Genomic DNA, 17,026 nt, shown 5'->3' with positions numbered 1-17,026 from the left:
TAGAGATGGGGTTTCACTATGTTGGCCAGTCTGGTCTTGAACTCCTGACCTCATGATCCGCCCGCCTCGGCCTCCCAAAGTGCTGGAATTATAGGTGTGAGCCACCGTGCCTGGCTAAATGGGACGTCGCGCCAATTTTCTGTTAAAAAAAAAAAATTGACATTCAAGCAACACTTATACTCAGGGTATAATATTAGAGATTAAGAATTGAGGCTGGGCATGGTGGCTCACACCTGTAATCCCAGCACTTTGGGAGGCCGAGGTGGGCAGATCATGAGGTCAGGAGTTCAAGACCAGCGTGGTCAATATGGTGAAACCTTGTCTCGAAATATACAAAAATTAGCTGGGCGCAGTGGTATGTGCCTGTAATCCCAGCTACTTGGGAGGCTGAGGAAGGAGAATTGCTTGAACCTGGGAGGCGGAGGTTGCAGTGAGCCAAGATTGCGCCACTGCACTCCACCTGGATGACAGAGCAAGATTCTGTCTCAAAAAAAAAAAAAAGAATTGAACAAAATGTTTGCCAAAAAAATTCTACTAGGCTCCTCAATCTATGGTCTGCTTTTATTACCTAAGTTTTAAAAGTCATCTTGTCCTTTTCTCTGGGCATACATATATCCCCATAAAAATAAGCCAAAAAATGGTTATTAAAAATGCCAAAACTTATTTTAGGCTTGTTAGCTGACTTGTTTTCATTGAATAGCTTGCTAATGAGGGCTACTTCACCCACTTCAATCATCCACTCTTCTTTAGTGTCTTTCTCCTCTGGTACTCTCTTAAATAGCTGGGTTGTGTTTCAGAAGTTTTAGCATTTGAGAGAAACTCAATAATTATAATGAGTTTTAAGGTAGTTTGTGCTGCCCCAACTCATACTTATATCTGCCGTGCTTATACCTCTAACTGTGTGCGTGATTGGTCCACAGAGGAAAGTTTTATTGCACACAGAGCATGAAGATGAGGGGACATCAGGGAGGGTTTGGGACAAAAGAAGGAAAGGGGAGAATCTAGGACTTAAAGGGTGGATTTAAAAGGTGAGCGAGGTAAAAAAGATAAATATGAAAATTTTAAAGGAGGCAAAGATTTATGAGAAGAGTCAGGTTTATTGAAAAGGAACAAAAGGTAAAGCAGAAAGAGAAAGCAAGTCCAAGAAGAGAGGGCGGGATCGTGGTGATTGAATCTGCACATGTGCTCCACCTGGCTCTGTTCTGGCCTTGGAGGTCTGCTGGTGCTGCCATCAGCACTTTCTTTGTCAATATCTGGAGTCTCACAGAGTCGCAAATGCCACAGGGTTACTTTCCTCTCTGACAGCAATGCTGCCTAGATCTGAGTGCTCGGGTGGTGGTTGTGGATCAAGAATGGCTAGCAAATATAACCTGGTGATGGATTCTGTGTAACCCAGCACCTGGGGAAATCTAAGAACTAAAATCTGTCTTGTGACTATTTGAATTCTCAATGCAGCCTTGCATCCCTCCTTCAACTGCTCAGCCAGACTTCCTTGTACTAGGTGGGATCCCTCCTGCTTCAAGTTTCATGGTCTGAGGGGATGAATGATGTGTGAAGGGGCACACCTCTTCTTTGGCACCAGGGAGAGGAAATGGAGATAAAGCTCTCTGTGTCTGCCTCAGACCCATGCCTACTTCTCTGGCACTGGTCACTCAGCAGTAGAATGCAGACGGCCCTGCCTGCATAGACACACACCTCAGGTTTTGAGCATTGTGTAATGACCAGAGTCAACCGGCCTGGCTGTTTGCCTGTGGTTCAGAGCTCAGATGGTCATGGTGTTTAAAGCCTGGTGGAACCCAGTTATGTCTCCACTTTTATTTAAGGGCAATTTATTTGCTCTTCCTCAAAGTTCCCCTTTGCAGTCTGCAGGCAAATATATAGATACTTTAGTAAATGTTTATAGAAAGACCTGCTGGCAGAACTGGTCTCATGGCTGCAGACGATGAACAGAAGTTGTTTCTCCACTTTGGGAAATTACATACAGCTAAGAATAAACTTGTTCACTCAGAATAGCTTTTTGGATCCCACACATCCTGGAAAAAATTGTTTCTTAGTTCCTGTCTGTTAATGAAAAGAGGACATCTAAGGTAGAGACTCAATTCATTTCAAATTGTATCTTAATAAAGTAAAAAGAAATGATGGAGGCCTTTAAGAATTCTGTGTACACTTTGAACACTGGCCACAGAGCTTAGTTGGTAAGACGTGGTACCAGTGAAGTTACAGGACCATTCTCAAAAAGGGTGTTGTTCTGAGAGCAGAGATTAGTGGACCCTGTGAGAAATATCAGACCTCTTCTATTTCAAAAGACTCAGAGATCTCTTAAGCTTTATGTCCTTCCATTTGAAAGAAATCATCCCCTAAATGTTCCCAGAGGAGAGGACAGGGGAGAAAGAGGGAAGGAGATGTGACTGGCCCTAGGGAATAACCGTCTGCCCTCACTATGTCGGGGACAGCCTCCTTCCAGTCTCCTCCCAGCCTCCTCCCAGGGTTCTGCTGATGGGTGTTGAGAGAAAACATGGTGGCCTACGTGAGAAGACACGCACTGCACTGCCCCTCTCGGTGCCCTGCCAGCTGTCCCTCCCCTTGGAGACACAGTGGGAGGATTTATGCTGGTTTGCAAAGCTGTCAGAGTTATGCTAGAAGAGCATCTAGAATCTTTTCTCACTATTACTGCTTTTTCAGAGGACTGTCCTTTCCTCTCTGTGTAGAGCAGTCTATTTAAGATGTGAACATTCTGCCGGGCACGGTGGCTTACGCCTGTAATCCCAGCACTTTGGGAGGCCGGGTTCGTTGGATCACCTGAGGTCAGGAATTCGAGACCAGCCTGACCAACATGGTGAAACCCCATCTTTCCTAAAAATGCAAAAAAATTAGCCGAGTGTGGTGGTGCACATCTGTCATCCCAGCTACTCAGGAGGCTGAGGTGGGAGAATCGCCTGAACCCGGAGGTTGCAGTGAGCCGAGATTGCGCCATTGCACCCCAGGCTGGGCAACAAGAGAGAAACTCTGTCTCAGGGCGGGGGCAGGAGTGGGGAGATATGAATATTCCCCAAAATGCTTTCACAAAGAGTTTCAGAAGCCAGAGGAAGGGTTAAGGCTGCACAGGGCTGGCCCAACCTTTTGCTGTGTGGTGAAGAATTTCAGTTTCATTACTTAGATATTTTACACAAATTGGAAGAAGGAATGAAAGGCATTTTGTGGTATTCTGAGGAATAGAGGCTTGACATCAATGCAGAATTTTCATCATTCACTATGTCTAAAGGCTAGTTAACATCAACGTCTGCTGTCAGCTGCTCCCCTTCCCTCCCACACACACCACAACTGGGGCCTTTATTAGACTAAAAAATATATGAGACCAGAGGGTGAAAGAACATAAATGAAGCCATGCAAATTTGTTAGAAAAATAGCTTTAAGTAGATGGTAATCAACAGGGGTTCTGTAATATCCCTTATATGGGAAAGACAGCGTTTATGAACATCAATTATTTATAGATTACCTCATTCATTCTAGAATATCCTGAAGATATTATCTACACATTTTTATTTGAAACAAAGGGAAGACCATAGTTTGTTCAAACTGCTGTAGCGGGATTATTTTCACTTGAGTTAGCGTCTGCTCTCCTCCCCAAAGAGTTTCCCTTGGTTGTGGAAATTTAACATTCCAGGACAATTTAGAAAATGCCCTATTGGTTTGTGAGTCCAGGAGTTCTGAGTTTGTGCCGTGAGCAGGTCTATGCAGACCTACCCACAAAAGTTGAGGGAGCTGAGAAGCCAAAGAAGGAGGCTGACAAGTCCAGTTTCTCAGAAACATTTAATAGGAGCTTATGAACAAAAGTGATGTCTAGGTGGCCATGAGACATGAGACAGGATCCCTGTACCTCCTTCCAGAAAATATCCTTTATATAGCAAGCTTTTAGGTTAAACCGTGCAGCTGGTCATGCTTGACTTTCTTGTAAAACTTACTACTGGAGCAATTAGGTAAGCATTTTTTTTGTTTGTTTGTTTGTTTCTGAGACAGAGTTTCAGTCTGTCACCCAGGCTGGAGTGCAGTGGCGTGATCTTGGCTCACTGCAACCTCTGCCTCCTGGGTTGGAGCAATTCTGCCTCAGCCTCCTGAGTAGCTAGGATTACAGGTGTGCACCACCATGCCCAGCTAATTTTTGTATTTTTATTGATTGATTGATTGATTTTGAGATGGAGTCTCTCTCTGTCATCCAGGCTGGAGTACAATGGTGCCATCTCAGCTCACTACAACCTCGGCCACCTGGGTTCAAGTGATTCTCCTGCTTCGGTCTCCTGAGTAGCTGAGATTATAGGCGCACACCACCATGCCTGGCTAATTTTGTATTTTTAGTAGAGATGGGGTTTCACCATGTTGGTCAGGCTGGTTTTGAACTCCTGACATCGTGATCCACCCACCTTGGCCTCCCAAAGTGCTGGGATTACAGGTGTGAGCTACTGTGCCCCGCCTGGCCAAAGAAGCATCTTTATGAGGGGTTATCTATGCTCTGGGAACTATTTCCTTTATGAGGGGTAATCTGTGCTACAGGCATTGTTTAAAGACTGTGCTGCAGAACACCTTGGTATGCAGTAGTCAAACCATCAGTTAGCACGGTAATTTCTCTCAAAGATGAGTCACTCAACAGGCTCTTCTACAGTTTTTTGTTGTTTTTTTTTTTTGAGATGGAGTCTCACTCTGTTGCCCAGGCTGGAGTGCAGTGGCATGATCTCTGCTCACTGCAACCTCTGCCTCCCAGGTTCAAGCAATTCTGCCTCAGCCTCCCGAGTAGCTGGGGTTACAGGCGTGCACCACCACACCTAGCTAATGTTTTTTGTATTTTTAGTAGAGATGGGGTTTCACCAAGCTGGCCAGCCTGGTCTTGAACTCCTGATCTCAGGCGATCCACCCACCTCGGCCCCCCAAAGTGCTGGGATTACAGGCATGAGCCACTGTGCCCGGCTTCTCCTAGTTTTAATTCTAATTCTGTTGCTATGTGAACTTTGATAAGACACCTTTCTACTTGTTAGGGGCAAAATAGTGGGAGAAGGGGAATGAAAAAAAAATTTAACTGAAAAAATATATTGTAAAGATAAAAAATGTCTAACATTGTCATATTGGCAGTGTTTTAAATGTGGCTGTGCCAAGTCCGAGCATACCCTGAAGGCATGGACAGGATGTATGCCAGGCCTGTGATAATGGTAGAGATATTTGGGCACTGACTATGCTTCCTGTTGTCTGAATAGACATGGGGGCAATTACAGAAAAGTGGCCGAGAGCCCAGGACAGAGAAAATAAAGGGGAGGCACAGCCGCAGCCGCAGCCGCAGCCGGTGTGACTTGGCATTTTACCACGTCGGGACCCTCTTGTCTTTATGAAACTAGAAGGGGCCCTTCGGCAGCTGCTGCTGCATAAACCTTAAATAATATTGAAAAGGGTTGATATGAGAAATGAAGAGGAAGAATGGGATTCTGCTAGGTCTGGCTAGTTGGAAGCTTGAGGCTAGTCAATTGTGTGAGCTAGCAATCTATTAACTTGATGTTAAGGAGAAGGACAGACTTTTCTCTCAGTGTGGGTGAAGGCTCTATTAAAGAGAGAGCTGATGTGGGTCAGGTGTGGGAGGTAGTAAGACGCTAAAGAATTGTTAATGAGACACTCCTCGTGTGGGTGAAGGCTCATAAAAGCTCGCTCTTCTGAGCTGGGATATGTTCCAGCCTCAGGTAGATACAAGTGAGGCTGATTCTGCCACGATTAGCAGAGTTACTTAAAAATGAAAAAAAAAAAATGTGTTCTTATTCTTGGATCTGAGTCTCTGAGTTTCAGCCCAGCTGCAGTAAAGCACTCCAGGGCACGCCAAATGCTGTGTATTCACTGAAGGTTCCTGTTTGTCTCTTCCAGCTTCTGCCTCCTGCTCCTGGTACCTAATTTCTGCTCCTGCCTTCCACTTTCCTCCTAATGTGAGCTCAACTTTCAGCTTTCTCACAGGTTCTCCTTTCCTTCTGTTCCCTGGGCTGCTTCCCCTCCCACAGTATGTGCCTCCCCTCGGTGTGTTTGTGATGGAGGTGTGGTCTGCGTCCCTCAATTCCCCTTTAGCAGAACAGTATCCATCTCCTTTTTTCCCATGGGAAGTTTCTGTCTCCTGCTGTGTCTTTACCAATCAGAATGAGCACTTACTCTCCTACATTTATTTCAAGTGTTGAAAATACAGAATTCCTGGCCAGGCTTGGTGGCTCATGCCTGTAATCCCAGCACTTTGGGAGGCCAAGGCAGGGGGATCACAAGGTTAGGGGTTCGAGACCAGCCTGACCAACATGGTGAAACCCGTCTCTACTAAAAATACAAAAATTAGCCAGGTGTGGTGGCACGCTCCTGTAGTCTCAGTTACTTGGGAGGCTGAGGCAGGAGAATCACTTGAACCCAGGAGGCAGAAGTTGCGTGAGCCAAGGTTCCGCCACTGCACTCCAGCCTGGGTGACAGCACAAGACTTTTAATCTAATAAATACATTTGTACTACTTTTACATTATGTGTTGTGACTTGTACGGGCTCTCTCCAATAGCTTCCATTATACTCTTACACCAAAAATTTATTCTGCTTTTTAATATCTCTCCTTTTGTTGTTGTTGTTTTTGGGACAGTCTCGACCTGTCTCCAAGACTGGAGGGCAGTGGTGAGATCTCAGCTCATGCAACCTCTGCTTCCTGGGTTCAAGTGATTCTTGTGCCTCAGCCTCTCAAGTAGCTGGGATTACAGGCACCTGCAACCATGCCCGGCTAATTTTTGCATTTTCTGTAGAGATGGGGTTTCACCATGTTGGCCAGGCTGGTCTCAAACTCCTGACCTCAAGTGATCCACCTGCCTCAGCCTCCCAGAGTGCTGGGATTACAGACATGGGCCACCTCGCCTGGCCAATATATCTCCTACCTAGACAAAAACCTAGTCCTTTTAGAGAAAATTTAATTAAAACCCTGCAAAGATATCTCCATTTAGCAGTGTCCATATAAGACAAAAAGAATTCTGAGCTCCAAATACTATAACGTGTTAATTACTTGCAACAGCATTCATTACAGTAACATTTGGCCATATTTAAATACCTCCTTTATGCTTGGTAAACTAGGTTGTAGCCTGTGGTCTTTTGATTCTTTAGATAAGACACTGCCCCTAGAATGAAGCAGAGTACTGGTAACTAGCCGCTTCCCCTCAGCTTTGCTCCTTCCTTCCCAAATCCCTTGGGTACTACTTGGGAGTTTACCACTAATTTTATTAAACTTCCTTTTATAGATTTCTTCCTTTATTTTCATTTTGTGCACATTTTCTGCTCTCATTTCCTGCCCAAATCTACTTGGAAAACAATTTCTATTTTTTGCTTTACCTCCTAGTGAATCATGTGGCAAGTGAACCAGCAGTCTGAATTTTTATGGGCCTGTTTTGGGATTTTTTACTCAAAATTCTATTTTGCCCATAACCTGGTTCATTTTAGGCGTAACCATCCATGTCCTGGGGCTTGGGATTAATTTGCATTACTTACCATCATGTGTTTTCTGGTGAGAGCCCAGACTGATCGTAGCAGCAAAAGGGCTTCCTAATTCCCGATGAGAGCTTCCAGGCCACCTAAGCTGCCTCCTGCATCTACTGGCTGAGGTGGTTGTGTTGGGCAAGTCAAGGGTTAACTCACATACAGCTAGGGACTTTGTATTCCCACCTCCCCACCTCTTAGTAGCCATGTAACTATTTCCTTTTTTTTTTTTTTATGAGATGGAGTCTTGATCTGTCACACAGGCTGGAGTGCAGTAATACAATCTTGGCTCACTGCAACCTCCGCCTCCTGGGTTCAAGCGATTCTCACTCTTCAGCCACCCGAGTAGCTGGGATTACAGGAGTGCACCACCATGCCTGGCTAATTTTTGTATTTTTAGTAGAGACAGAGTTTTTGCCATGTTGGCCAGGCTGGTCTCAAACTCCAGACCTCATGCTCCGCCCACCTCGGCCTCCCAAAATGCTGGGATTACAGGTGTGAGCCACTGCGCCCAGCCGATGTAACTATTTCTTATTATGTAAAAGCTTATAATATTTTTGGAGTTTTGGCTTTTACCAATGCTAGAATCCCAACTCTTTTATATTCTTTAACTTGGAGTTTATCAAGTAGAACCACTATGCCCATGTTTGTTCCAACTTTACAAACAGTTCACGAATTCCCAGTCGTTGATACATTAACCAGTGCATTTCCCATTGTGTTAGTTTTACTCTCCATTGGTTTTTAGAAATATTATAGAACCTATAGCTTTAATGGGCTATGCTTCCTTCTGGTGTCCTAATAAAATAGTTTATGTCTCTTATAAATTATTCCACTTGTGTGTCAGTTTTGACTTGTTCGAAATATTATGCCTAGTTGATTGAACAAATCAAGATTATAAGCAGAGGAGAATAAAAGGGGCTTTACTGAAATGTCTTTCCTAATTCCCAAAGCCAAATAAATGCTCTTCCTCTCCTTGAAATTTATCCCTGAATAAATTTAGAGATCTGTCTTGTGTTTACTTGGCACTTGAATCAAACTTTCTTCTGTGTGTGATAACATTTTCTCCTGATCCCTGCCCCCTCCCCCACCCCTTCCCCCATCTCCTGCTCCTAACATTTTTTATGTGGGTCTGGTCGTGACTTGTCTAAGCCTTTCTTTGCAATCTAGACCTAGCTCCACCTATCCTTGGTGGCTGCTACATTTAGAGTAGCCAGTTTGGGAAGGGAATGTCTAGAGAGCCTCTTGGCTTTGAAGAGTCAGCTGATAGAACTGTAGCAGGTTTAGTGTTCTGTGAGAATTGACTGACCAGCTAAGGGAGCCCTTAGACAAAGTAAATTCTACGGCCCATTTCAAGACAGTACTAACTCATCACTACCCATGCTAAAGTTGTCCTTTGCCTTTTCCTAGAAGTTTCAGGCACCTGCAAAAGAGACCTGCGTGGAATGTCAGAAGACAGTCTATCCAATGGAGCGTCTCTTGGCCAACCAGCAGGTGTTTCACATCAGCTGCTTCCGTTGCTCCTATTGCAACAACAAACTCAGGTAAGCCAGCCCCAAACAAGCCATCGCTCTGTAACTGCAGCTCTTGAGGGAGTCTTTGGCTTTTAGAGCACTAATACTAAAAGCTACTGTGCTAATGATGTTCTGTTGAAGGTTCTTGAATAAAGTAAAAAGGAACATTTGGTGACAAGTCTTTCATACCAAATAATGGTATGAAACTTCCTTTTACAGAACTTCTTGGTATATTGATACATTAATTTACATATTAGGACTGAAGCTTAAATCATATGGGTTGCAAGTAAAACCCCCTGTGACCTAATTTGGTAGAATGTTTTCCCTTGGTATCATAGAACCACAAAGTTAAGAAATCTCAAGAGGTTACTTGCTTAAGCCATTGCTTGTCATAAGCACTGTATAAATGATAATAATGGCAATAATCCTAGCCCCTGGAGAGCATGTCTTTTTCTCTATGTTGCCTCACTTTATTTCTGAGAAAATAATTGTTACGTATCATTTCTTCCAAGTAACTCAAAGTACAAATATAAATGTGACAAACTGGGGAAACATTCCAAATTAACTCATTTTAATCATAGTCTTACAGAAGGAAGTAACCAAGATGTCACTTTCTCCAGCTTTCCTTCCCGAGCAAGCATCCCTCCTAAAATACTCTTGAAAGATGTTCTGGCATCTGCGTGGCATTTCTAGCTATTAGATAGCTCTAGCTAGACAGCTTCTCCAAACATGGAGCCAAAGCATACCTTGGTAACTTCCACTCATTAGTGCTTTTTCTGCCCATTGTGTAATTTTTTCTCCAAAGCACCTTATTTCTTTTGTGGAACTGCTGCCATTTTATACCCCCTTTAAAATTTGTCATTCTTCAGAACAGTTCGTAACTTAAGGGAAAAAGCTTAAAAAAAAAAAAAAAGATAAAATTTGTCATCCCGCAAGAGACACCACCAAATCTCCTACAGGCTTGCCTAGGACTGACATTAGGGAAAGACTACCTCCTGTCAACTCCTCACCATTGTTCCGTTAATCACAGCTTACATCTAGGTGTGGTGGCTCACACTTGTAATTCTAGCACTTTGGGAGGCCCAGGTGAGGATCACTTGAGGCCAGGAGTTCACAACTAGCCTGGATAACAGAGAGAGACCCCATCTGGTTTTTCTTTGTGAGACAAAGTCTTGCTTTGTTGCCCAGGCTGGAGTGCAGTGGTGCCATCCTGGCTCACTGCAACCTCTATTTCCCAGATTCAAACGATACTCATGCCTCAGTCTCCAAGAGTGCTGGGATTACCAGCGTGCACCACTATACCCAGCTAATTTTTTTTCCCAAAGACGGAGTCTTGCTCTGTTGCCCAGGCTAGAGTGTGGTGGCATGATCTCAACTCACTGCAACCTCTACCTCCCAGGTTCAAGCAATTCTCCTGCCTCAGCCTCCTGAATATCTAGGACTACAGGCGTGCTATACCCAGCTAATTAAAAAAATTAGCCCCGCCCAGCTAATTTTTGTATTTTTAGTAGAGATGAGGTTTCACCATGTTAGCCAGGCTGGTCTCAAACCCCTGACCTCAGGCAGTCTACCCGCCTCAGCCTCCCAAGGTGCTGGGATTACAGGCATGAGCCACCACACCCGGACCAATTTTTGTATTTTTTAGTAGAGACGGGGTTTCACGATGTTGGTCAGACTGGTCTTGAACTCCTGACCTCAAGTGATCCACCCACCTGAGCCTCCCAACGTGCTGGGACTGCACCCAGCAGGGGAACCCTATCTCTATGAAAAATTTTGGGAGGCTGAGGCTGAGGCTGAGGCTGGAGGATCACTTAAGCCTTGGAGTTCAAGGCTGCAGTGAGCTATGATCTTACCGTTATACTCCAGCCTGGGTGACAGAGCAAGACCTCAACACACACACACACAAAAAAAAGCAAGAAAAGAAAAGGGGCTGGGTGCAGTGGCTCACGCCTGTAATCCCAGCACTCTTGGAGGCCAAGGCCAGATCACTTGAGCCCAGGAGTTCGAGACCAGCCTGGCCAACATGGTAAAACCCATCTCTATTAAAAAATACAAAAATTACCAGGCATGATGGCTCACACCTGTAATCCCAGCACTTTGGGAAGCTGAGGCAGGCGGATCACCTGAGGTTGGGAGTTTGAGACCTGCCTGACCAACATGGAGAAACCTTGTCTCTACTAAAAATACAAAATTAGCCAGGCGTGGTGGTGCGTGACTGTAATCCCAGCTACTCGGGAGGCTGAGGCAGGAGAATCACTTGAACACAGGAGGCAGAGGTTGCGGTAAACCGAGATTGAGCCATTGCATTCCAGCCTGGGCAACAAGAGTAAAACTCCATCTCAAAATAATACAAAAATTAACCAGGTGTGGTGGCGTATTCCTGTAATCCCAGCTGCTTAAGAAGCTGAGGCAGGAGAATTGCTTGAACCTGGGAGGCAGAGGTTGCAGTGAGTCGAGATTGTGCCAGTGCACTCCAGCCTGGGCAACAGAGCGAGACTCTCTCAAAAAAAAAAAGAAAAAAAATGTGTGTGTGTGTGCGCATGCGCCATTAAGTATAGAGTTAATTCAAGCACAAAAACTTGATGATGGTTACCAAGAAACACTGACTCCAAATGAATAGGGTCAGCATTCCAAAGTGGAGAAAGTTAGTTTCACTTACATAGAAAGTTTAGCAAAAGTGTGACATTTTCCATATAAAACCAGTGCATATATAACAGTGATTTGATTGGTTACAGATTGTGACATTCCAAGGAAGATTATCACTCTGTAAAGGAGGGATAGTGATCTGAGGGGATCTTATCTCTGGTGCCCTTTGGTCTTCATTATTTACAGGGAAAAGAAAGAGTTGCAGCTACAGGCTGTGTGACTCAGGCTGCATAGCCACATTCCTCTCAAGGCTCAGAATGATTTAAAGTTTCTATTATTGTTGATTTTTTTCTTTTTCTTTTTCTTTTTTTTGAGTCAGAGTCTCACTCTATCACAGTGGCACACTCTCAGCTGACTCTCACCTCTGCCTCCTGGGTTCAAGCCATTTTCCCACTTCAGCTTCTCACATAGCTGGGACTACAGGCACGTGCCACCACGCCCAGATAATTTTTAAATTTTTTGTAAAATGAGGTCTCATTATGTTGGCCAGGCTGGTCTCAAACTCCTGGGTTCAAGAGATCCTCTCACCCTGGCCTCCCGAAGTGTTGGGATTACAGGTGTGAGCCACTGCACCCAGCCTAATTTAAAGTTTTAACAGTTTTAACTTTGAATTATTTCACAGGAGAGTAAAATCATTTGAAAATGGGGAGCACATTACAGGTGGAAGAATGCCTTTTGAAGGTTCAGTCTTAGAAGTGAGCACGCTATATGTTGCCATAAGAAAACAAATGTGCTAAAATGAGGGTAAGGAAGCCCTGGCCACTGAGGTGCTTTTAAAGATCTTTTTTTTTTTTACTTAGCATCTTCTGAAAATACTGGAATTGCCAGATTTTAGCCTTCTGGTTTAAGTCAGAATATGAGGATTTGCTGGTCGGGTGCTGTGGCTCATACCTGTAATCCCAGCACTTTGGGAGGCCGAGGCAGGCGGATTATGAGGTCAGGAGTTCAAGACCAGCCTGACCAACACAGTGAAACCCGATCTCTACTAAAAATACAAAAATTAGCTGGGTGTGGTGGTGTGTGCCTGTAGTCCCCACTACTTGGGAGGCTGAGGCAGGAGAATCACTTGAACCCGGGAGGCAGAGGTTGCAGATCACCAGTGTAGCTCATTTTGACACCTGATGAGGTCAAGCATTTTTCTCAAGTGATTCCCTGATGAGGAAGGGAATAGCAGCTCAGGACACATGTGTACAGATGTGTAATCTGCCTTTTTGTGAGCAGTTTTGATCAGTAGGTAATCAGTCTACTGGCTTACATAATGCCTATGCAGGAAGGTTGCAGATCATGCCACTGCACTCCAGCCTAGGTGACAGAGCAAGACTCCATCTCAAAAAAAAAAAAAGATTTGCTAACTTTGTGCTCTTTTTCTTTTAATGACAGTCTAGGAACATACGCATCTTTACATGGAAGAATCTATTGTAAGCCTCACTTCAATCAACTCTTTAAATCTAAAGGCAACTATGATGAAGGCTTTGGGCACAGACCACACAAGGATCTGTGGGCAAGCAAAAATGAAAACGAAGAGATTTTGGAGAGACCAGCCCAGCTTGCAAATGCAAGGGAGACCGCTCACAGCCCAGGAGTAGAAGATGCCCCTATTGCTAAGGTGGGTGTCCTGGCTGCAAGTATGGAAGCCAAGGCCTCCTCTCCGCAGGAGAAGGAAGACAAGCCTGCTGAAACCAAGAAGCTGAGGATTGCCTGGCCACCCCCAACTGAACTTGGAAGTTCAGGAAGTGCCTTGGAGGAAGGGATCAAAGTGTCAAAGCCCAAATGGCCTCCTGAGGATGAAATCAGCAAGCCTGAAGTTCCTGAGGATGTCGATCTGGATCTGAAGAAACTACGACGATCTTCTTCACTGAAGGAAAGAAGCCGTCCATTCACTGTAGCAGCTTCATTTCAAAGCACCTCTGTCAAGAGCCCAAAACCTTTGCCTTCACCTATCAGGAAAGGCTGGAGCATGTCAGAGCAGAGTGAAGAGATTGCAGGTGGAATAGTTGCTGAAAAGAAACAAGTGGAAAATGCCAAGGCTTCCAAGAAGAATGGGAGTGTGGGAAAAACAAGCTGGCAAAACAAGAAATCTAAAGGAGAAGAGATAGTGAAGAGAAGTAAGGAAGGTCATAGTTTGGAGATGGAGAATGAGAATCTTGTGGAAAATGGTGCCAACTTCGACGAAGATGATAACAGCTTCCTCAAACAACAGTCTCCACTAGAACCCAAGTCTCCAAATTGGTCCAGTTTTGTAGACGACACCTCTGCTAAAGAATTCACTACTCAGAATCAGAAATCCCAGGATATGGGATTCTGGGAGGGAGAAGTGGTCAAAGAGCTCTCTGTGGAAGAACAGATAAAGAGAAATCGGTATTACGATGAGGATGAGGATGAAGAGTGACAAATTGCAATGGTGCTGGGCCTTAAATTCCCGTTAGTGTTAGGGAGCCACTGCCCTTTGTCAAAGTGTGATGCACATCAGCAGGTATCCCAGCATGAAATGTAATTTACTTGGAAGCAACTTTGGAAAAGAATTCCTTCTAACAAACAAACAAACCAACCCCACCCCTACTGCAGGTTAAGTGAACCACTTCTAAATGCTAGAGATAACTTTACTTAAATTCTTCATTTCAGCAGTGATGATATGCATAAGCGCTGTAAGGCTTATAACTGGGGAAATAGTCCACATGATAATAGCCCAGATTCTACTGTATTCTCAAAAGTCATTATTAAAGTAGATGATTAGTAGTATATTGTTAAACACTATTTTGGAATTAGAGAACATACAGAAGGAATGTAGGGGCCTAAACATTATGACTGAATGCACTTTACTATAAAGGGCACAGTTTGTATATTTTTAAATGAATACCAATTAAATTTTTTAGTATTTACCTGTTAACAGATTAAGTATTTAGTCTTTAAATTTTTTTAGATGAATTTTCTTGCTATGACATATATGAGGAATTGATTAGTGTCCTGCTCTCTAAACTACACCCTCAACTCTGCGTCCTGAGGTATAACACAGCCATCTTTTCAGAGCACTTTTTGAGGCCACTGAAAAAACCAACCTCCATTCTTTGGTGCTTGGAGAGATCTGCTATCTCCCAAATAAGCTTTTGTATCTGCCAATGAATTTACTGTACTCCGAATGATTGCTTTCTTTGCTGGTGATATCTGTGCTTCTCATAATTTACTGAAAGCTGCAATATTTTAGTAATACCTTTGGGATCACTATCCTCCATGTTCCATGTTAGAGCAAACCGAAGAGTTTAAAGGAGGACTGCCTTACACCACTTGAGCTCAGACCTCTGAACCCTGCATTTCACCCCTGTTGTCCCCTTTTTGAGACATTAATTTTTAAATACTTATTAGCTCTGAAATGTATTGATTTTTATCGCAGACAGTATTCCCAGGGTGAAATTAAACCAACTATAGGCCTTTTTCTTGGGATGATTTTGTAGTCTTAAGGTTTGGGGACATTATAAACTTGAGTACATTTGTTGTACATAATTGATATTCCAAATTGTATGTGTGGGAGGGAGAGGTGTTTTAAGCTGTAGGCTTTTCTTTCTACTGCATTTATAGAGATTTAGCTTTAATATTTTTAGAGATGTAAAACATTCTGCTTTCTTAGTCTGGCTTAGTCTGAAACATTTTTATTCAATAAAGATTTTAAAATTTGAACTTTTCAATGTTTCTCTTCCATTATTTTCTTACATTGTTACCGCCTTTCAGGATCTACCTGTGCAATTTCGGAAGAAAAAAATGGTACTACTGTTTTAAGTTTTAGGTGAAGAGAAGCACCATCAATTCATTTCACCACTAGGTGGTAGTGTTGGGCTGATCGTGGGTTTCAGTCCTCCCTGAAGGAAGACAAATTTTCCTGGAAAATTGCAAGCAACTTGGCAAGATAGTTAATGTGTGCATTCAAAATGAGCTATTTTACCAATTCGAAATCCAGTGGTGATTTTTATTGTTTATCACACTCAACATTGAATCATTCACCTTACAATTATGCCTAGCATACTAAATGAATTTCCAAATGTCTCTGCTGAAAATGGACTTGTTTTGGACGGGTGCAGTGGCTCATACCTGTAATCCCAGCACTTTGGGAGGCCGAGGCGGGTGGATCACGTGATCAGAAGTTCAAAACCAGCCTAGCCAAGATGGTGAAACCCCGTCTCTACTAAAAATACAAAAATTAGCCAGACTTGGTGGTGAGCGCCTATAATCCCAGCTACTTGGGAGGTTGAGGCAGGAGAATTGCTTGAACCGGGAGTCGGAGGTTGCAGTGAGCAGAGATTTGGCCACTGCACTACAGCCCAAGAAACAGAGTGAGACTTGGTTTCAAAATAAAAAAGGACTTGTTTTTCACTCTAGACAGATACTTTTTCGTTTTTTAAAAAGGTAAGTGTTCACACCAAGTGGGCAGATGGATATTTGATTGTTTGATATCCTTGCCTGTAGAGGCAACTGCCCCAATTGTTAAGGCTTTTTTTTTTTAATTTGTAGGATGGAAATGTGGATTTCCTTGGTGAGTAAGATATGCTTTTTGAGTCATCTGATAAATTTTCCAGGGTTCCTGTGTGTTCTAGAGTCTTCCCTGGTTTTCCGAGTGGTTGGTAGGATACTACTTTCTGCTTTTGCCCCCACCCAAGGGTAAAGTCATTTAAAGATCTATGTTCACTGAACAATTAATCCAAAAGCTCCTACTGATATAAAATATCCAATCCTGGCTTGAACTTCTGCGACTTGCATTTTACTCTAATCCATCCACATGGTACTCACGTTATATACTGACTTTATACAAAAAAGTCTAAGTGCCTGTGGATATCAGTTGAGTGTGTCACCACTTGGAGACTGAGATTACCCTTAGAACTCTTTTCAGCCTGGCGCAGTGGCTCACACCTGTAATCCCAGCACTTTGGGAGGCCAAGGCGGATGGATCACGAGGTCAAGAGTTCAAGACCAGCCTGGCCAAGATGGTGAAACCCCATCTCTACTAAAAATACAAAAATTATCCAGGTGCGGTGGCAGGCACCTGTAATCCCAGCTACTTGCAAGGCTGAGGCAGAGAATTGCTTGAACCCAGGAGGCAGAGGTTGCAGTAAGCCAAGATTGCACCACTGCACTCCAGCCTGGGCAACAGAGCGAGACTCCATCTCAAAAAAGAGAAAAGACTCTTTTCTACACCTTTCAAGGACTAAGATAGACATATCATGGGTACACAGAGTAGGAACAAGGAATAGCTCCAGAGTCAATATAAAGAAAGGATGTCTGAGCAGAAGAGTGACCAGATAACACTGAACATTCTTAGAAAACAAAAGCAACCAAACAAAGCATTAGTCATTTGTTCTTTCAGCTCTCTAAA

The 17,026-nt window shown here is 43.7% G+C and overlaps 1 protein-coding gene across 3 annotated transcripts in view; it reads left to right on the top strand.

Moving 5' to 3' along the window:
* LIMA1 (LIM domain and actin binding 1) overlaps window positions 1–15,347 on the top strand; it is a 108,513-nt gene extending 93,166 nt beyond the window's left edge. For all 3 annotated transcript variants that reach the window (XM_012441372.3, XM_012441368.3, XM_012441369.3), the window contains 2 exons: window positions 8,918–9,051; window positions 13,048–15,347. In XM_012441372.3, the coding sequence (XP_012296795.2) occupies window positions 8,918–9,051; window positions 13,048–14,056 (1,143 nt within the window). In that variant the 3' untranslated portion in view covers window positions 14,057–15,347. The remainder of the gene's footprint in view (window positions 1–8,917; window positions 9,052–13,047) is intronic.
* The last annotated feature ends 1,679 nt before the right edge of the window (window positions 15,348–17,026 follow it).

Source organism: Aotus nancymaae, unplaced genomic scaffold, assembly GCF_030222135.1.
Source record: "Aotus nancymaae isolate 86718 unplaced genomic scaffold, 86718_ANA_hifiasm-v0.15.2.pri h1tg000016l, whole genome shotgun sequence".
NCBI classification, from domain to species: domain Eukaryota; kingdom Metazoa; phylum Chordata; class Mammalia; order Primates; family Aotidae; genus Aotus; species Aotus nancymaae.
Note: the sequence above shows the minus strand (reverse complement) of the source record. Positions and strands in the feature narration are given on the sequence as shown.